At 53.8% G+C, this 20,744-nt stretch overlaps 1 protein-coding gene across 1 annotated transcript; it reads left to right on the top strand.

Moving 5' to 3' along the window:
* Window positions 1-396: 396 nt before the first annotated feature.
* On the top strand, window positions 397-13,764 carry LOC125629621 (uncharacterized). The gene is made up of 5 exons (XM_048835008.2): window positions 397-626; window positions 4,867-4,954; window positions 5,515-5,641; window positions 6,207-6,320; window positions 6,674-13,764. The coding sequence occupies exons 2-5, from the start codon at window positions 4,931-4,933 to the stop codon at window positions 7,792-7,794; spliced, it is 1,386 nt and encodes a 461-aa protein (XP_048690965.1). The 5' UTR covers window positions 397-626; window positions 4,867-4,930; the 3' UTR covers window positions 7,795-13,764.
* The last annotated feature ends 6,980 nt before the right edge of the window (window positions 13,765-20,744 follow it).

The raw sequence follows: 20,744 nt of genomic DNA on the forward strand, positions 1-20,744 counted from the left end.
CAGGGCAGGTCGCCAGTGAGCCTGGTGTGGAGAGACGAGACCAGCTCTGACCACCTGCTCCCTGTGCCAGTCTGTTACCAGAGCGGATCACACACAGAGTGTCCCCGGCTCCCGTCACCCCTGGATCCTCTGGAACAACCTGGAGTCTCCCTAGAAACCCCCCTTCTCCCCCCGCCCCGGGATCTGCTCGTCTCCTTTCTGTCCCCCCAGTGATCCTGTGGCTTCTAGGCAGGACGCCTGCATAGGGCTGGGAGAAGCTGCCCGCGCCCAGTGGAGGTGGGGTCCCCAGGGGGCAGGATCTGGGGCGGGGGCCTGCAGATCGGTGGGTTGATCGCTAGGACCCAGGAGCGGCTGGGGGGCGGCTCTGGGGGGAGCGATCGCGGGGCTCAGCCCGGCCCAGGAAGTGACTCGCAGCCGCTGCGGGGACTCTGGCTCCCGGCGAGATCCCCGCGCCCCGGCGGCTGGTGCTGGGAGCCCGGAGCCCGGGCTGCAGCCGGGAGAGGGGAACCTCCAGCCGGGCCCTGCCCGCTGCTCCCCGGGAGCCTCTCCCAGGGCAGAGCCCCCAGCCCGGCCAGGGCCCCTTCCCGGCCCGGCCCCTGCCCCGGGGGGCCCCGCTCGGAGGGAAGGTAAGAGAGACCCGCCCCCCCCGGCACCCCCGGGCTGCAGGGGGCGGGTTTGGCCCCGGGCTGCTCCCCGCGGAGCCGGCTGCGATTCCCTGCCCCGGGCCGGGAAAGCTGCCGCAGCCCCCGGTGTGTGCGGGGCGGGGGGAGCCCGGCCGGGCCCTGCTGGGGGTGGGGCTGGGACACCTGAGGGGTGGGGCAGAGGAGGGGGGAGCCGCGAGGGGGCAGAAGATGGCAGGGAGGTGAGATCAGGGGGTATTGAGGGGGGAACAGGGATGTGTGAGGCCGGGGGCTGGAGGGGGATGGGATGGGATGGGGGCAGGGGGTGGCTCTAAGAGGGGGCAGGAGGGGGATGGGATGGGGGCAGGGGGGTGGCTCTAAGAGGGGGCAGGAGGGGGATGGGATGGGATGGGGGCGGGGGGGTGGCTCTAAGAGGGGGCAGGAGGGGGATGGGATGGGGGCAGGGGGGTGGCTCTAAGAGGGGGCAGGAGGGGGATGGGATGGGGGCGGGGGGGTGGCTCTAAGAGGGGGCAGGAGGGGGATGGGATGGGGGCAGGGGGGTGGCTCTAAGAGGGGGCAGGAGGGGGATGCAGGGGGCGGGGGGAGGTGGCTCTAAGAGGGGGCAGGAGGGGGATGGGATGGGGGCGGGGGGTGGCTCTAAGAGGGGGCAGGAGGGGGATGGGATGGGGGCAGGGGGGTGGCTCTAAGAGGGGGCAGGAGGGGGATGCAGGGGGCGGGGGGAGGTGGCTCTAAGAGGGGGCAGGAGGGGGATGGGATGGGGGCAGGGGGGTGGCTCTAAGAGGGGGCAGGAGGGGGATGCAGGGGGCGGGGGGAGGTGGCTCTAAGAGGGGGCAGGAGGGGGATGGGATGGGGGCGGGGGGTGGCTCTAAGAGGGGGCAGGAGGGGGATGCAGGGGGCGGGGGGAGGTGGCTCTAAGAGGGGGCAGGAGGGGGATGGGATGGGGGCGGGGGGGTGGCTCTAAGAGGGGGCAGGAGGGGGATGGGATGGGGGCGGGGGGTGGCTCTAAGAGGGGGCAGGAGGGGGATGGGATGGGGGCGGGGGGGTGGCTCTAAGAGGGGGCAGGAGGGGGATGCAGGGGGCGGGGGGAGGTGGCTCTAAGAGGGGGCAGGAGGGGGATGCAGGGGGCAGGATGAGACGGGGGCTGGGCTGTTGTTCCACTGCAGGGAGGTTGGGACGATTCAGGGTGATCAGGGGGCGGGGGGGAATTATGGGGCTGAGGGGAAAGAGGCTGGAATGGAGGGAAGACATAGGGGGCTCTGGGAGGGACAGGGGGGATGTAGGGAGGGGAGGCTGGGGGGAGACCGAGAGCAAGAGGAAACTGGCTGGGGAAGGGAGAGCCGGGGGGCAGGGAGAGGGCTGGTGGCAGAGGGGTGGGGAGAGATACAAGGCAGCTCCTCTGTCCCGTGGGGTAAGGGAGGGTGAGGGGGCTGCCCTGCCCAGCGGGGATTTGTTCCCCTACAAATGGTCAAACCAGCAGTGGGGGATGGGCAGGGTGACCGTCCCTCCCGAACTGGGCAGGACAGTCCTGAAGTGCAGAGTTCAAGTCCCGGTCCTGGGCTGAAGGACTCCCGGACACCATTTGTCCCGGATTCCCTGCTCCGGGGCAGTGCCAGCCTGTTCCCCGTGGGTGGGATTGAGGTGGGCCTTAGCCCCCCTTCACCACGAGTCCCCCTCGAAGCCCTGCCCGCTGGCCAGCCAGAAGCTAGATTCAGGCCATGATAAGAGTCTCTCAGGCTGTAGTGGGGAGTCCCAGATCCTCCACCTGCTGGGCAGTGGGGGGCAGATGGGCCGGGGCTGCTATTGGCACTGGGGTTGCCAACTTTCTAATTCCAGTAAACTGAACACCCTTGTCCTGCACCTTTCGTTGAGGCCCCGCCCCGGCTCACTCTATCCTCCCTTCCGCCTTCATTTGCTCCCCCCCCCCTTCCCCATTTTCACTGCAAGGCCCAAACAGGCACCAGGAGAAGGCCAGGAGTGCAACAGTTTGAATGTGGGAGATGCACACACTTGCCTACACAGAGACTCTCTTTCCATACACTTTCTTGGGGTCCTACGGGGGAGGTGGGGCAGGAGTCCCCAAAGACCACAGGGCCCTGAGATAGGCAGTCCTGTGTCAGGGCCGGCCTCAGGGAAAATGGCAACCTGGGTCAACTTGCATTTTGCTGCCCCTGGCCCCTGTAGGCATGGAGCACCCTCACCCCAATTGCCTCCCTTCACCCCTAACCCCTGCACTGAGCCCCCTTTGTCTCTAACCCTGCCCCCTCCTGCATGCTAACCCCTATGTTGTGCCCCCTTCACCCCAACTCCGACCCCCCTCCTGTGCCCCTAAGCTCTGCATCCCCTTCCTGCACCCCCAAAACTGACCTGGATGCAGGGATGGAGCAGCTGGCATTGCTGCTCACTCCCCCACTGGGAGCCTGCCACTGGGGAGCCTCCAAGATCCCTTTTCGACCCGGTGTTGCGGTCCAAAATCAGACACCCAGTCACTCTCATCGGCACTCCAGCCCCCTGCCAAGGGAAGGTGGAGGGTCCGGGGCTCCCTGCAGTGACCTGGGCTCCCTGGCAGGTGTTATCACGGCCTGACTTCTGGCCTGGCCGGGGGCAGGGCATCAGGGGAAAGAGGGGGGCAGGGGCGTGGCCTCAGGGAAAGGAGGGGCAGGGCTCCGGCATGTGTCCCACTTTTGCCTTTAGAAAAGGTGGGTCACCCAGAGATAGGGGGTGGGCTGGAGATTGACCCCGAAGGACTGAGAATTTTCCAGGCAAATGTCCACCCAGAATCCTCCCCCCTCCCCCCGCTCCCAATTTCATATTTGTGTTTTAAAACAATCTCCTTATCTGGGGGGTCTGACTCCTGGACTGACAGGACTGAACGGGGGCTGGTCTGATTTCTGCGCTGCATTCGGTGTCCAACCAGAGTCACTGCAAGCCGCAAGGAGTGGAATTGGGGTTTGGTTTGGGTTCAGTGGCAGTCGGTGTGTTCGATTCTGGTTCAGTTACCAGGCAGAGGGGAGGGGGTTGGGAGTGAGCCCTGTGGCTTGCTTCAGTGGGGAACTGAATTTGGGGCCTGGGGCCTGCCTCAGCTGGGGCAATTGGAGGGAGGAACTGCCCTAAGGGGTGGGGATGGTGAGAGGAGGCCTGTCTAAGGGGAAGAAGAATTGAGCGGCCTTTTCCCTTGCGCTTGAAGAGTTAATGTTAACTCCTGGGACAGGGAGCCCCCACTTCTCTCCCCCCTCCCTCCCTGCTCCTGTGCGCTGCCCCCTTCTCTTCTCCTACTGGGACAGGCCGTTCCGGTAGCGATCAAATGCCTGGGTGTTGTTTTGTTGTCTTGTTTTATAATGAGTGAGATCAGAGTAGGTTTTATTTTATTTTGTCAAATATTGAACTGAAAAATCCAGTGTCAGAGAGTGGAGATGGATGGCAGGAGAGAGATCACTTGATCATTACCTGTTAAATTCACTCACTCCGGGGCGCCTGGCATTGGGGATGGGGAGAGACCCGGGGGACAGGGCTGGGGCCAGGCAGGAAAGTGACTCTGCACTAAAGGCCCCTTTCAGGGGCCTGCTGGTGAGTTTGTACCGGTGTGGGGGAGGAGGCGGCTCCCCCATGCCTGCGGGTCCCAGAGCTGCTGCCCTCGGTGACACAGCCAGGCTCACACTGAGAGCGAGCGCCCCTGGGAACGGGACAGGCCCCAGTTCTCCCCAGTTCTCGCAGGCAGAGGGGAGAGGGAAGGAGACAGGAAGGGGAACGGTGAGACTGAAAGGGGAAGCAGGAGCCAGAAGTGGGGAGGGAGGTTCCCAGCTCCCAGACCCACCCGGATCCATTCCCTGCATCCCCCTGGGCAGCCTGACTCTCCTGGGAACAAGGGGAGGAGCTGACAGAGGAAAAACCAGGCTCTGCCTCTGCCCAGTCCCCGCGCTGCTGGGGGGACCCGCTGCCCTTCGGGCCAATGTCACGGGAAATCCCACAAAGTGGCTCCTCTGATTCCGCTCTTTCCCAGCATTTCTCTTCGAGACTCTGTCCCGGGGGGGGGTTTAAAAGTGTCTCAGGGGGTTCAGTGCTGGTGGGAGGGGCCGGGTCTGTGTTGTAATAAAGTGACTGAGGGTTTTCCCAGCGTGGCAGAGCCCAGAGCATCTGTCTGCAGGGAGGGAGCCTGGGGGGAATCAGGGTGTGAAATGGACTCAAGCCCCTTCTGAAACCTCCCCCGTCGCCCCTCTCGCCCTGACAGGCTGAGGAATCACGTTCACGTTTCACTCCAGATCGTCCTGTTTTCCAGGGGACAGAGAAGGGAAATGGCTGTGATGGAGCCAGCTCAGGTAGGGGATTTTCAGGGAGCTGCAGGGGGCCTTTGCTGTACAGGGGGAGGGGCAGGAAACACACAGGGGGAGGTAGGAAGGGAACAGGGTGCGACAAACCTGCTGGGACACATTTATTTAGAGCCTGATTTTCTGAACAGACCCAGTAGCAGGTGGGGGGAGGGGGGAACATTCCCCCATTTCTGAACCAGGAAACACCCCCCTGGGCAGGGCTGGGAAAACTGACCAGACTCCCAGTGCTGGAGCCTGACCCCACTGGCCAGAGGCTGCTGTGAAATACGAAGGGAAGCTGTCGGGATTCCTGTCCCTATCTCCTGCTCAGAGCTCTGCTTCCTGTCTCAGCCTGTGGCTGGCAGGTGTGTGTTAAATGAGAAGACCCTGCTCAGCTCCGTGTGCTGGGGGGGGGACAAGGAGCTCTCACCTTCTCCCACCCCCTGAAGCCTCCTGGCTGCTCTGAGCAGGGTGGGGGTGGGATTCTGCTCCTCTGGGCCTCCTCCCCCTGACTAGTGGGATTATGGCTGGGGCAGCAGGCGCTGAATGGGGGAGACTTGTTGTTTCAGATGCCGGTGACCTTCGAGGAGGTGGCTGTGTATTTCACCGAGGGGCAGGGGGCTCTGCTGGACCCCGCTCAGAAAGCCCTCTACAGGGACGTCATGCAGGAGAACTATGTGATGGTGACCTCGCTGGGTAAGGAATTCCTGTGCCTCAGCTAATGGAAGCCATGGGATCTCCATGTCTGAATCTGGTCAGGTTCTTCCCTGGTCTGTTAGATTGGAGGAGGAGGGTCACATAGTCCACAGCTTCAGTGTGAGAGAAACTTGCATCTCCATACCCCATTCGAGGGAACAGAGGAGTCAGAAACGTAATGGACAGGCTAGTTCCTCCCCATCTCTCCAGCTGTCCAGGGGCCAGAAGCAGGGTATTGTCCAGCCTGTATTATTTCTCCTTCACACCCATTCACCTTGCTCCATTTGTGAGGAGGGCTCTAGATTCTGCAGGCTTGAAAATAGGCAGGAGTTCAACACCCGAGCTGTGTGTGTGTTAACAAGTCCCCCGGAGCGCATCTACCCTGAGACCTCCTCGTGAGGGGGTAAACAGACCCCCTGACCCCCAGATCTCTGCTGCTCCCAAGGGGTCTGAGTTACCACAGTCCAATGTAGGGTCAGGTTAAACTCAGGGAATGTTCCTTGTGACAAATACTCTACCAAGACGCCATGTGCCCTGAGCTTTTCTGATTTCACCCCCTGCGCAGGATTCCCCATTCCCACACCTGACCTCATCGCCCGGCTGGAACGAGGGGAAAAGCCGTGGGTCCCGGATCTCCAGGCCGCCGAGGAAAGGGAGAGCTTGAGAGGCACCTGCACAGGTGAGGAGTCACAGAAACTGAGACAGAACCCTCTGGCGAGTGAAGGAAAAAGCTGGGACTCCTGAAATGTGCTGTGAGCGAGAGGCCCCCGTTCTGCACCATCTCACCCAGGTCAGGGCTGCAGGCAGCAGGTGTTATATCAGTCACAGCTTCCTACCCATCCTGTTAGCTGTTGGGAATTTCCTCCCTGATTTTACTTCCCTGGGGGTGTTTGGGTGGGATGTGAAGGCAGAATCCAATGTTTCCATCTCCCCAACAGTCACTGTGTCCTGTTTTCCCTCTTTGCTATTCCCCTTTCTGTCCTTTTTCCCTGGCACATTCAGTGACTCCTGTCTGGATTCTCTCTCTCCCAGCAGGTGAGAGGACAGTGAGTGAGAACAAGGAGGAGACTCAGCAGCAGGAAGGTCCTGGGAAAGCGGAACCGCAGGAGAGGTTTTTGAGAAGAGCTGAAGGGAATTTTTCCCAGTGCTTGGAGCAGGGAAATGTCTGGGGAGATCGACACAGATCAGAGATGCAGCTGGGAAACTATCCTGGGAAGAAACTGGATGAATCCACTGAATGTGGCGGAGGATGCAAGGATCCCAAGGAAACCACAGCGCAGCAGACAAGTCACAATGAAGAGAAACCCTACAAATGCCTCGACTGTGGGAAAAGATTCCGTTTCAGTGCAAACCTTCTTACACATTGGAGAACCCACACAGGAGAGAAGCCCTATGAATGCTTGGACTGTGGGAAAAGCTTCCGTGAGAAGTCAAACTTTATCACACACCAGAGACTGCACACAGGAGAGAAACCCTATAAATGCCTTGAATGTGGCAAAAGTTTTAGTCAGAGCTCAAATCTTATTGCACATCAGAGAACCCACACAGGAGAAAGGCCCTATGAATGCCTTGAGTGTGGGAAAAGATTTAGTCAGAGGTCACAGCTTATGGCACATCACAGAACCCACACAGGAGAGAAGCCCTATAAATGCTTCGACTGTGGGAAAAGTTTCAGTAGGAAGCTATGTCTTATTGTGCACCAGAGACTGCATACAGGAGAGAAACCCCATAAATGCCTTGAGTGTGGGAAAAGTTTTAGTCAGAGATCACATCTTATGTCACATCACAGAACCCACACAGGAGAGAAGCCCTATAAATGCGTAGACTGTGGGAAAAGCTTCAGTTGGAAGCCATGCCTTATTATACACCAGAGACTGCACACGGGAGAGAAGCCCTATACATGCCTTGAGTGTGGGAAAAGTTTCAGCAAAAGTTCATCCCTTACTAAACATGGAAGAATTCACACAGGAGAAAGACCCTATAAATGCCTTGAGTGTGGGAAAAGTTTCAGTGTGAAATCAACCCTTAATACACATCAGAAAACCCACACAGGAGAGAAACCCCATACATGCTTGGAGTGTGGGAAAAGCTTCATTCAGAAGTCAAAACTTAGCGTACACCAGAGAGTACACACACGAGAGAGACCGTATTAATGCCTTGACTGTGGGAAAACTTTCATTAAGCGCTCACACCTTACTAAGCGTCAGAGAATTCACATAAGCGAGAAACCCTATAACTGCCTCGAGTGCGGGAAAAGTTTCATTGACAGAAGAAAACGTACTCATCAGAGAATCGACACAGGAGAGAGACCCCATGAATACTCGGACTGTGCAAACACATCAGGAATTCGTGCTGTTACTACTGCCTGCAGCGATAGGACTCGCAGTATTTTTCTTTCTCCGTGGGACAGTGAATTATGAAGCTGGAGAGCCAGAACCGTTACGTGTCACTGACCTCCTAAGAGCGCAGGGCAGACTGGAAGCCCAGGGGAAAATGACTGAGCAGCTGAGAGCCTGCATGGACCCCGCCCCGCAGGAATTCACAAGAGAACCCCGAAGCATACAGGACATCGCCCAGATGTTGATCCAGTGCAGAGGACCAATTTGGAATTTGAATCCAGAGACGGGAAACATGAGCTCTGCATATATTACCGCAACAGGGAACCCTGGTACTACATGAAAGAGCCAACCATGGACGTGTGTCTTGCCCGGCTGTGCTCCCACCCAGAACTGCTGAGTATCGAGAACCTGCTAAAGGTGGACAACCAACCGGAGGCTGGAGGGAAGATGACTGAGGTGCTGAGACAATGCTTCAAACTCACCCTGGAGAAATTCTCCAAGGAGCCAGTGTGCTTGCAGAACGACGCCCGGCTGGTGATCAGCACAGTGGGAATGAGGATGGTCTTTCCCCCTGGAAAAGGGGAGAATGAAATCAACGTGTATCCTGACAACATGGGGCTTGTTCAGTACGTGGTCAAAGTCCCGGGATGGTGGACCTGGATAGCCAGGACTATGGTGACCATAGCTCTTGTTACAATCCCAGTCTTCATTTGTCAAATGATGATCTATTAGAAGACTAGGCAACATCATTAAAAACCACTTAGCTTTAGAAAACTCCCACCAAACACAGGGTCCTCTATTCAGTATTGCCAACTCTTATAATTCAAAGTACAAAGTAATTTTCTAGCTGTTACGGTAGCTGAGAGAGCCATGGGAATGAGACCACTAGAGGCTCAATACTTAGAAAGGGAATAAACAGAATCCAGCACAAATACAAAACGGGGAATAACTAGCTAGGGGGAAGTATTTTGGAAAAGGATCCAGGGATTATAGTGGTTAGAACAGGGGAACTTTTGAAAACTGCCTCCGATCCATTCCCAAATCCCAGAGAACATTCTGAGTATGGAAGGGTGGGACCCTGTTGATTCTGGTGAAAATTGGAGAACTGGAAAAGCCTGGATTTCTACCAGAATGAGGCCCACGGCACGCCCCACTGGCGGTGCCGGATGAAGGTCTCTGGCACCTTCTGCTGCTATCAGCACAAGTCGCTCACTCGATTTTGTGACCTTTGGGTGGGCTAGATCAGTGAGTTTTCAACTTTTTTTTATTTGCAGACCCCTAAAAAATCCAAATGGAAGTGCAGACCCCTGTGGAAACCTTAGACCAGTGGTCCCCAACCTTTCTGCAATATGCTATTCCCAGAAGACTCTGGAGGGCGCCGGACACCCCGCCGCTGCACTGCCAAGCACCGCCGCCAGAGAACCAGCTGCCGAAACGTCGCCTAGAAATGGCAACGGCATTTCGGCGGTGGGGTGTCCTGCAGGCACACACAAATGGCCCATTGGGCACCATGTTGGGGACCACTGCCTTAGACAAAGTCTGCGGGCCACAGGTTACTATCGGGCTGTAGTTTACGCTGCCCTTCTCCTAGTCCCTAAAAATGCCTCCCTTGGAAAAGCACCTGGGGACCTAGAATTCAGTCACTGAGGCGTTTCAGCAAGGATCACGTAGGGGTCGACCTCTACGCATTCAAATCCAGAGAAAGAACAAAAGGAACTTAATTCTTAAGTACCAACTTTATGAAGTCTTGTAATGATAAAGAAACATAATAACTTAATTTCTACAACATAACGAGGCCACTGTATAATCCACCTACATTATCGTCACCATTCTACATGAACTTAAATAAAGAAAACAAATTGACTCTAGACAGGTCAGTCCCCACGGAAACGCAGCAACAAGAAACTCAGGGTTCCCAAACCTGAGGTGGAGTTTACCTGAATCTCCATCTTTGCTCACCAAAATCTATATGCTTGGCTGCATCAAAAGCAAGGCAACAACATCTTCCCTCTTCTTGCTTGTCGAAACTTCCAGCTGGAATCCAGACAGATTCTTCCGCATCCTCTGCGGAAATCAGTTCGCTGGTCAGCTAATTAATTAACCCACTGTGCAGTTTAAGTAGATAGATTCAAAAAGCCTTGTTACTAGAAAAATACAAAGCTGAGACCAGCGAAATATTGACGACTCTTTCCCCATCACACTGAACTAAGAGATGAGTTGGTGACTCAAACTGGTTCAGATGATTTTGCTAACGGAGTTTGCTATTGCACAACATTCAAAGCATAAAATGAAAATAAGAGAAATGAATTTTCCCTCCCAATTACCCCTTTCTGTAACAAACACCGCCGGGGATTCCTTAGCAGAGAGTTAATACTTGCACTAACCTGCTGCAAAATGCTTCAGAGCCAGGGGGAAAGCCCAGCCTGCTTTCTCCCCCTGTGACTCGGTTTCTCCCAACCCAGCCAGGGCACATGGCCTTTTGCAAAGCAGCTGCCCTGACGATCCCCCTCCCCCACAGCAGACTCTGACTCTGGCTACAAGGACCCCAAATGACCACCCCCGATTCTAGCCACATCTGGGTGTCAAGAGGCTAATTGTGAATCTGCCTCACAACAGTAACCCTAACACAACTTCTCCCACTCCCCGCCCCATAGATCTCTCCCTCTTAGGCGCCCACCTATAACCAAGCTCCCGCAAGCTGATCACCTGGTCCACCCCACTCTGGGCAAGCCCACCACCTCCAATCCAGGTCCCTCGCTGCCTCCCCCCCCGCTGCCAAGTTCCCATCCCCCCACTCCACCTGCCCCCCAATTCAGGCCCCTCTCCACCCTACAGCCAAGCCCCTCAGCCAGTCTCCTCCCCCTAATTCTGGCCAACCCAGCCAGACCCCATACCCCATCCCCACTCCAGCCAAACTTCCCTCCCCACCCCAGCCAGGCCCATCTGCCCCCCACTTTGGCCAAGCCCCCAACCAGACCCAAATAAGGCCCCCAAATAGGAGAAACTCATGCTGTCTCCTTCTGGGCCCGGGTGAGAATTTTCAGCTCCTAATTTTGTATAAAACAGTAATGATAATGAGCTGCCCGGCCCTGCGCCTCACTTCCCTGGGGTCTCACAGACCCGGTTCCTCCTTGGCCAGGTCATCATCGTGCCGGGCTGCTCAGAGGCCTGGTTGCTGTGGTGCCGAGATCAGTTGATAACTGGGGTGTTTAACACACACCTGCCCGTGCAAATCCCTTCTCAGAAGCTGAGGGGACCCTGGGTGGGGACCTATTAAAAGGAGCGGAGCAGAGGAGACAGGAAGCCTGCGGTGAGGGCCCCTTGCTTCTTCTGAGCACCTCCTACCACCGTATCCTCCATCAGCATCTCTAGCCCAGCCTCTGAGCTTCATCCTCAGTGCCCGGCTGAGCTCTTGAATGATCCCAGCTCTGTGGTGGAGCAGCATCCCTGGGGCTTCCTCACTGGCAAGCCTTGGCTGACCCCAGCTCTCCCACTGAGCCACTGCTTCAGTTCAGCCCTATTTTGGGGGTGTGCAAGTCCAACCTAAGCTGATCCTCTTCCAGATCTTCAGCTCCTTCTCTGAGCTCATTTAAACTCCCCTTCTCATCCAGCAGCTGGTATGGGGGGGACCCAGGCCCGGCCAGTACTCTGGGTCCCAACCTGGAGACCCTACAAACAGCCACCACCCACTGTGTCCCTTTTAACTCTTGTTGCTGCTGCTCCTGTTCTCTAGGCACTTCCCTGTGGTCCCAGCACCTTCACCCTTAGCTCAGGACTGAAGTCCTGCTTGAATCCCTGCAGACATCCAAGGGCTCCCTTGCTCCTCTGGCTTTGGCCAGCAACTGAAACTGCCCTCACTAGCATGCTGCTCCTTTTATATGAGCCTGCTGGATTCTGATTGGCTGCTTCCTGCATCCTCTCTCTGATTAGCTGCTTCCGCGCAGCCACTCTAGGTGGCCTGGAGGACTCATTTCTACTGCTCTTTTCCTGACATGGACGTGCGGTAGGACCTCCAAACCTAATACACCCGGTCAGAAAGCCCTTGTAGTTTTTTCGCTATTAACAAAAAGCAAGAAAGGGCATGCCCCTGATTTATTTTCTTTCTTTGATTGCCAAATTTTAACCATGAATCTTCAAAATCTGGAATACCATAAGGGCAACCCACTCTCCATCCCATGCTCTTAAGAAGTGAAAGTCTTGAAAGCTCTTATCTGTAGCGAATTATAGCGGTTTTTATTAAGCAAGTTGTTATAAGTGCAGAATAATTTTAAAAAGTAATAATCTGATGGGGAAAAAACGCTGGTATCATATTTGTAGGACAACTTCATTGTTAAAATTCTACCATCATCAGTACATGCCATTGTTTCAAAGCTAGATAAACAGTGGTGAAGTTGCATAGGCAGCTATATAAGATAACATTTTCAAAATCAACCACATGCTTTTCATTTCCTCGTAGCCCTCTGCAAACACCAAGCACAGCTTTACGATATTTAGCAGATAATCTATTTCAAAGCCAAATTGATGTAAATGTATGTAAACATGCCATTACAAGGATTTAAATAATAGGTAAATGGGTGCATATACTCAAAGCTGCAAGCAATTATCTCTAAGATTTTATAAGTGCTAACATGGCTTAATTGTGTTTTCTTAACATGAGTCATTAATAAGCATCCAGCGGCCCAGATGTTTCATGTTATGTTCCACCCTAAAAGCTGTCTTTGACTAATTAAAGTGGGCTGTTAAAATAATCTTAAAACAGATCTTGAAGAATTTGCTCAGTAATCAATTTGTAAAACATCCAGCCGCAGCTCTGTCTGTCTATCCAACCAGCTCCATCTTTCTACATATCACTAACTCCATCCACGAGGTGGGATGTTTGGTTGGCCTAAACTTGTTATGGCAAGGTAAAAACTATCGTCCTTTGACTTCACTAGGATTTTACATTGAGATTGCTACCTGGGTGTAAAAACACACTTTTCTGTAGCGAAGGCTCGTAACATGGGTTAATTAACTTGGGTTAGTTTGACATAAGTGAATAACACACCTCTTTTTCCTAGTTGAAAAACGTTTAACTCACTTTAACAACTGAAAATGTGTCAATCTCAAAATTTATTTTTGGTTTTCAGGCAAAGGTGATCAAAAAACAAAACACAACCTCCTGCCTCGCCCTCCGCCTTCCCCCCCCCCCCCCAGTTTGACAACTGAAAACTAAGATGATTGAACATGAAAAAGGAAATGGTTGTAGCGTGCATTTCGAGTTTAGCTCTCTGTCCTCCCCTAGTGGTCAGACCACGTAAAGCTCCTTTACTAGCAGATCTGGGTTCTTTATTATTTGGGAGGTGGGATGGGTTGTTTGGGGTTTATTTTGCTTAAAACAGCTGAAAATTTTTGAACTGAAAATGGCCAAAAATGTCCAGCCAAAAAGTGCCAAAAATGTGTGATTCAAAACTACGCAAACTTTTAGTTTTCTGACAAAAAAAATGAAAATGTTCAAGCAAAGCAGACATTTTTCAAAATTTTCTTTTTGACAAAAATCCAATTTCCTATTGGAAAAAGGTTTCAGTGAAAATTTTGGACCAACCCGAATAATGGATCTAATTTTAGACCTGTCCTATTTTAGATATAGAGGTCACAGTTTCATTCTGCACTGCATCAGACTGTGGTAACCAAAAACAAATGGAAAATGAAAACTGAGAGAAAGTTTGTGTGTGTGTGTGTGTTTAAATTCATGTACAATTAATTTCTTGAAAATTTCTGAAAAAATAAAAATTTTGGGAAAAAATCTTTTGGATTCTGCGAAAAAAATATTTTTGGAGGGGAGAAATAGGCTACTTTTTGACAAAAAGAAGTTTTTCTTTAAAAAATTTCAACCATCTCTACACATGGAGTTGGAGGATGTGAAGGAATCCTTGGAAAAGAGTTGGTTTCTCCTTTAGTCCCAGTCTTGCCAAGCCCAAGTCATCAAAAATCACGAATCAGGACCCCGAAAGCATGAGATTGGCTTAAAAATGGTGAGATTTTAAACAACAACACACGTTTCATCCTGTTCACTTACTGCCTGGTTTTGCAATTTTAGGTGTCAATTTTCTGGCTTTTCCACACAACCCCCATTTAAAAAAAAAAAAGAAAGCTGAGTTTCTCAGGAAATCACTTGACTCAGTGAGCTTTGAGCGTAACACAAAATATGGCGATGAAATGGAGAAAGTTGGCGACACTGGGATCCAGCTAAGATGCTCTCAAGTTGAATCCTGTTCTGAAGGTCGAAGCCTTTTGGCAAATTCCGATTTTGTTTTCTTTTCCTCCTCACTTTCTTGGTGGGCGGTTGGTTTTGGGCATTTTGACGTCGTGCGTGAATTCCCCGTTCATGGAGAAGACGGTGATCGTAATCTCCCCTTTCCCAGACTTGAACATCATCCTGTCTCTGGTGGTGTCGAGCAACATCGGCTCATTCTCCCAAACACGCTTAGGTGCCTCCTACAATGCTTCCAGAGCATATTGAAAGCAGCCCCTCAGCTCCTGCGTTATCACCCCAAAGGACTCCAACTTGTTTCAAGCCCTCACTATGCTTGATACGCTCATAGGTGTGGGGCGGGTGCCAAGCCACCTGAGGTAAACCTCCCCCGTGGGCTCGTTGACAGTGTAGACCAGTTTCCTGTTGCTGTAGGACACGCTGATCTCACATTTGCCCTTCCCAGAGACAAACGGCAGATTTCTCCTGTTGCTCTGGATCACCAGCTTCGCGTTCTCCTGCACACACGGGGGCTTCTTCTGGAAGCCTCGGATGGCACAGTCAAAGCAGGTTTTCAGACCCTTGGGCATCTCCTCCCAGGAATCCAAGCTCCTCCCAGGTTTGCGAGGCTCAGAACCCTCAGGCCAGCTGATATCCTCCCTAGAAAGATATTCAACTTATGCGAGCTGACATTATAGCTGGGTTTCCCAGAGCCCTGTTTATACAAGACGTTTCTCACATACCCCTCTGCCAGACACGAACACCAGCAATTCCCCATTCCAGTGGAGCGTCATCTTGGCGTTGTTCTTCACAGTCGGGCTCCTTGGCGAAATGCTCTTCTGCACACTGGAAGATATCGTTCAGCGATTTGCTCATCGTGCTGATGGACTCCATTTCCCTCTTCCCCTCCTGCAGGCCACCGGTGCTCAGCTGATGGGTCTTGACCAACTGAGAACCCATGTTGGCCCCATCTTAATTGACTCGGACTCCAGCTCTCTAAACAAGGGGATCCCGCCTTGCTGCAGCTGGGCCTGAAAACAAAAAACAAAATCAACCCATCATGGAACAATTTAATTACAGCTGAGTGATGTTGCGGGACTTGCAAAGCGACTTCTGAGAGAATGGGTTGAATTTGAACTCCTGCTGCTTCAGAGTTTACTGAAGAACCCAGCATTGCAGGAGACAGACAGATTATATGCTCTGGGGAGGTAAATCATCTCTGCTCAAGAGAGCTCAGAAATGGAGCAATAGGGTGGGGATGTTAATATGAATGGAGTTGGCACTGGCAGAACTGGGAGGGGAACCTAGAGCTGGGATAACAGGAGGGCTGCAGTTTGGGATTGAGGGGCACCAGCAGAGATATGGGTTGGAAGTCGAGGGCTCAAATAGCATGGGGGGCGGGAGGGGCTACAGACTAAGATCTTTAACCATATGTAATTGCATCTTAAAAAAAAGAATAGAAATTATCATTCTTTTGTCCTTAAGGAGGCTGAGTCTCCCCTTCCCTCACATCTTACATTGTCGTTATTCCGGTGTAAATATGAGTTATCACCAGATTAGAATTCTCCACTTGCTTTTGAGAGCTGATACCTAATTTGCACAGGCTTTGTGTGAATGTCAATAACACAAGGCAGTAGGAAACAAAGTACCTGAAGTTGGAGGACACCAGCTGGGGCAAAGGCATACATGCTCATGATGAATGCCCCGCGGGAATATGTGGCCTACCTCTCTCCATTCTGAGAACTGACCATGCATTCCTACCCTTTGTTTCCTGTCTTTGAACGAGTTACTGACCCAGGAGAGGACCTTCCCTCTTATCCCATGACCACTTATATGACACAAGAACCCATCAGTTAAGCTGAATGGGGGTTGTTCACTGCCTGGGGATTGCAAACTCAGCGTGGACATGCTCTTTGCTGCTTCAGCAATCGAGGGAAGGGGAAGTGAACCCAAGCAGTGAGGCTGTTGGGTGCTGGGTCTTTTGCAAGCTCTGGAGTGCAACGCATGTTTATTTCAGACCAAAGCAGGGAAAACCGAATTCATGGAGGTCAGGAGAGTCACACACATGCCAGCTACGGGTGGAAAATCGGCTCACGCCCCATTCGCTCTCCAGGTACAAGGGAATCCAGCGCTGTGTAATACCATGGGTGCATGTTTCTTAGGTGTTGATCCTGGATCTTTAAACCTTTGCCATCAACTTCCGGGTCAGGACAACAGAGGCAAAGCCTGCAGATGTATCTCTACTGCTACAATGAGCAATACCTCACCCACACATACTACAACACACCTTTCGAGATCCAAGGGTCCCACGCCTGTCTACCACAAAACTTGCCCAGGGCCAGGGCCGGGGCAACCACTACGCGAACTAGGCGGTTGCCTAGGGCACCAAGTGGTTGGGGGCGGCCAAAAGCGCGCTCCGGGGAGGCAGTGGAGCGGAGGTGAGCTGGGGCAGGGGGGCGCGGGGAGGGCCGCGTGCAGCAAGTAACGGGGGGTGGAGGGGGAGTAGCGCCGCACAGGAGAACTGTTCCCCGCCACAGCTCACCTCTGCTCCGCCTCCTCCCCTGAGCACCGCCCCACGCTGCCGCTCTCCCTCCCAGGCTAGTGGCTCCAAACAGCTGATTGGCGCCGCAAGCCTGGGAGGCGGGAGAAGTAGAGCGGCGGCGGCGTGCTCGGGGAGTAGGCGGAGCAGAGGTGAGCTCAGGCTGGGAGCTGCCGCACGGCTTCCCGGGCCGAGGGGAGGGAGGGGGCGGCGGGGAGTTGCCGCATGGCTTCCCGGGTGGAGGGAGAGGAGTGGGGGGCCAGCGGCGGGGAGCTGCTGCAGGGGGGGCACCTCAGGGAGGGAGAGAGGGGAGCTGCCGCAGGGCTCGGGGGTGGGGGCGGGTGCCAGGTGGAAGTTTTCTCGAGGGCGGGAAACATCCCTGCACCGGCCCTGCCCAGGGCGCGAAATGCCCCAACCCCCAGACAATCACCGCGCTGTCGAATGAACGCACAGAGGACAAAAATGCTAAAACACCGGCACACCAGTGGGTGAACGCTCTTCACAAAGCGATCGACCCATCTCTGATCCCTTCGTCACCACCAGAGGCATGGGCGGTGTTTGAAAACTCCCCGCCTTTCAAGGAGGCTAGTCTCTCCAGCCCTGCTCCTCCCACCCAAGCCACCTCTCACCTGCCAGAGCCCAGAGGCCCCACCCTCATGGCCGGAGGAGTCCTGGCCAACCCGCCCCGGGCCACCAGATGGTCCCAACCCTGGGACCAGCCTGAGCCACCCACTGTCCCGAGCCACCTTGGACCATCCTTAACCCTGCCTCGGCCCGTGATCCCCACCGCCCGTGATCAAAGGAAACACCCTGCACAACAGGGGGGCTCAGCCAGCTTTGCAATAAGTCCAGACTCTCCGGTTACCATCTTCAGCCCTGCAGCAGAGCTCTGTGTGGCTCGAAATTGCTTGTCTCTCTCACCCACAGAAGTTGGTCCAATAAAAGATATCCCCTCCCCCACCTTGTCTCTTTCAAGAGAAGACGAGTTAACTTCAGCTCCCTGCTGTAGAAGATGGTTCTTTACTTCAGGCTCTCAGGGTACATTAGCCTCGCCCTGGGGGCTATCGATTGCATCCCTGGCATCGACCAAGACAGCACTTGTTATCTTTGAGGATTTGACTCCCTGATTTGAGCCTTAGTCCACTGATATTTTAAAGAGGGAATCATCTACTACCATAGTTTTTGCAAGATGTATGTGCCCCTCACTCCCACCTCGCAGCCCCTGCTAGCCCAGCCCAGCCCCCCAGCTCTGCCACTGCCCCTCACTCCCAACCCACAGCCCCCTGCTAGCCCAGCCCTGCCCCCCAGCTCTGCCACTGCCCCTCACTCCCAACCCACAGCCCCCCTGCTAGCCCAGCCCTGCCCCCCAGCTCTGCCACTGCCCCTCACTCCCAACCCGCAGCCCCCTGCTAGCCCAGCCCTGCCCCCCAGCTCTGCCAGTGGGGGGGAGTGGGGGAGTGTGTGTATGTGGTGGGGGGCGGGTTATCCTCAGTTCCAGGGAAAGAAAGCAAACTGAAACTAATGACAGGTTTCAGAGTAGCAGCCGTGTTAGTCTGTATCCGTAAAATGAGAAGGAGTACTTGAGGCACCTTAGAGACTAACAATTTTATTAGAGCATAAGCTTTCGTAAGCTTTTGCTCTAATAAATTCGTTAGTCTCTAAGGTGCCACAAGTACTCCTTTTCTTGAAACTAATTAATAGGAGACGGGGAGGGGGGAATTTTCATTCATGCTGCAGCCCAGCAGAGCCAGGGCCCGGTTTTGCTGAGAGACCAGGAGAGACTGGAAGTGCTGGGGTATGAATATCACTGACCTGCACCCCACTGCCCGCTCCCTGGTGCCCCCCACTCCCGACCTGCAGCCCCAGCAGCGGGGCTGTGTGTGTATGGGGGAGCCCAGGGCTGGGCTAGCAGGGGGTTGTGGGTGGGAGCGAGATGCACCGACAGAGCTGGGGGGAGCCCAGGGCTGGGCTAGCAGGGGGCTGTGGGTCGGGAGTGAGGGGCACCCAAACTGATCCTGTCTCCTTCCCGTTCCTTAGGGATCAGGGCAGCGCGGAGCTGGGCATCCGGACACTGAGTTGCACTGAGCCCTCCAAGGGACCCAGCTGGCCGTGCAGATGGGCAGATGGTCAACACTAAACAGGTCTATGAGTCAACTAGAAATAGTCATGCTCTCATCGCAAATATCATTAATATTTTCTGATACTGGAAAGGAGAGTAAAAGGCATTCATTCAGGCTTACACAATTTCTCTGGGATGTCAGCTCTTAATTTGATTAATACTGCACACAGAGAACAATAAAAATAAGTAATCAAGTGACACAGACAGCAAACCAAACCACAACCAAACAAGTGACAACACAAAATATGAAGGGAAGTAAAACATCAAGTGGCTGGTGATGGGTATTTTAAATGAGTGTTTAGGACCCACGCTGCGCAAATACAACAGAGCCCTGTAGAAACAGGCTAGTTTCAGAGCGAGAGAGAGAGAGAGAGTGTGTGTGTGAATGGGAGCCCTCTGCAGAGCTGGAACCAGGGGTGAAAGTGAGCCGGTACAGGCTGGTACGGCGTACCGGTAAGAACCCGCTCCTGCCATATGCGGCCCACATTAAAGCACTGCAGCAGGAAAAGACCCAGCAGTGCTTTAATGTCCCTGCCCCTTTTGTCCCCCCTCAGCCACCGACCGGGGGGGGGGGGGAATTTGCAAAGGGAGCAGCTGCCCCGAGGCTGGATTTAAAAGGGCCCGGGGGCTCCGGATGCTGCGTCCGGAGCCCTGGGCCCTTTAAATCACCACTGGAGTCCCAGGAGGCGTGGGCCTAGGGGCCTGGAAGGACTGGCTGGGAGATGCTGACCCCCCCCAACCCCATCCCTTCTGCCCGAGGCCCCTTCCCTTCCCGGGGCCAGAGCCGGCCCGGGCCCCATACCAGTCAGTGTCCGGAGTTACTTTCACCTCTGGCTTATAGAAAAGATCTGGCCTTCACGGTTTCCAATACCTCTCCCCAAACAAATTCTAAAACTTAAGGGGAATCACTTGTTTGGAATCCAACTCTAACTGAAAGGCCAAACGAATAAACAGCACCCATGGTAAAGTTCTTCCAATTTTAACAATTTACCGTGTATTCATTAGTAACCCAGGATATTTTTTTTAAAAAAATCATTAGGATCACAGTTGTCAGCTATCTACAACACTCCAAAAGAATTCCGTTGTTAAAAGAACCCTTTTCTTTCTTCCCTTAAGCCTCCTACGTAAACTTTGTTTGAAATGCAACTGTGCCAATGTCATGAGCCTGGCCTAGCCACATGCTTTTGCTCCAGTATTAATTCACTGACGCCCCAATCCTGCAGAGACCTTTGCATGAGAGCCCTCCGCATGCAGCACTGGTTGCAGGATCAGTATCTAAGACAGAGTAAATAGCATGAAAGCAGCTTCTTAAAGTGACACCAATCAACATAAAATCCCAGATTTCTTTTACCCTTGGCCTGCTGTACTTTATCCATAAGATCACTCCCATGTAGCCACATCCCCCCCATACCCCAAAATGCCAGCAACTCACCAGAAATCTTGGCACCCCCTGCAAAGCCTGCTCCCTCCCACCCCCCGCAGCCTACTCATCCAACCTAACCACGAACTCCCCAACCCCCCTCAGCCCACTGACCCCCACCTACTCCCTATTTCTCCCATCACTTCTTCCTCCACCTCTGCTCCAGGGTCCAGGTCAGGAGGCACCTAATTAGTGAAGCCAGCCTGCAGGGCTCTACTAATTAGGTGCGAGGCCCTGCATTCCCTCTTTGTCCCCCCACACCCAAGGATTATGTTTTACTGTATTGAGTTCAGAAGTCAAACAAGTATTTGAAAGTGAAACCACACATTAAATTACAACTGCCAGCCTATTTAACAACTCCATGATAAAGACGACACCAATGCTTGTATAACACCGACAAGTTTGAATCTGCTGAATATGTAATTAGAGCAGGATCAAACTCTATTTACATAAACAC

Source organism: Caretta caretta, chromosome 14, assembly GCF_965140235.1.
Source record: "Caretta caretta isolate rCarCar2 chromosome 14, rCarCar1.hap1, whole genome shotgun sequence".
Lineage (NCBI taxonomy): Eukaryota > Metazoa > Chordata > Testudines > Cheloniidae > Caretta > Caretta caretta.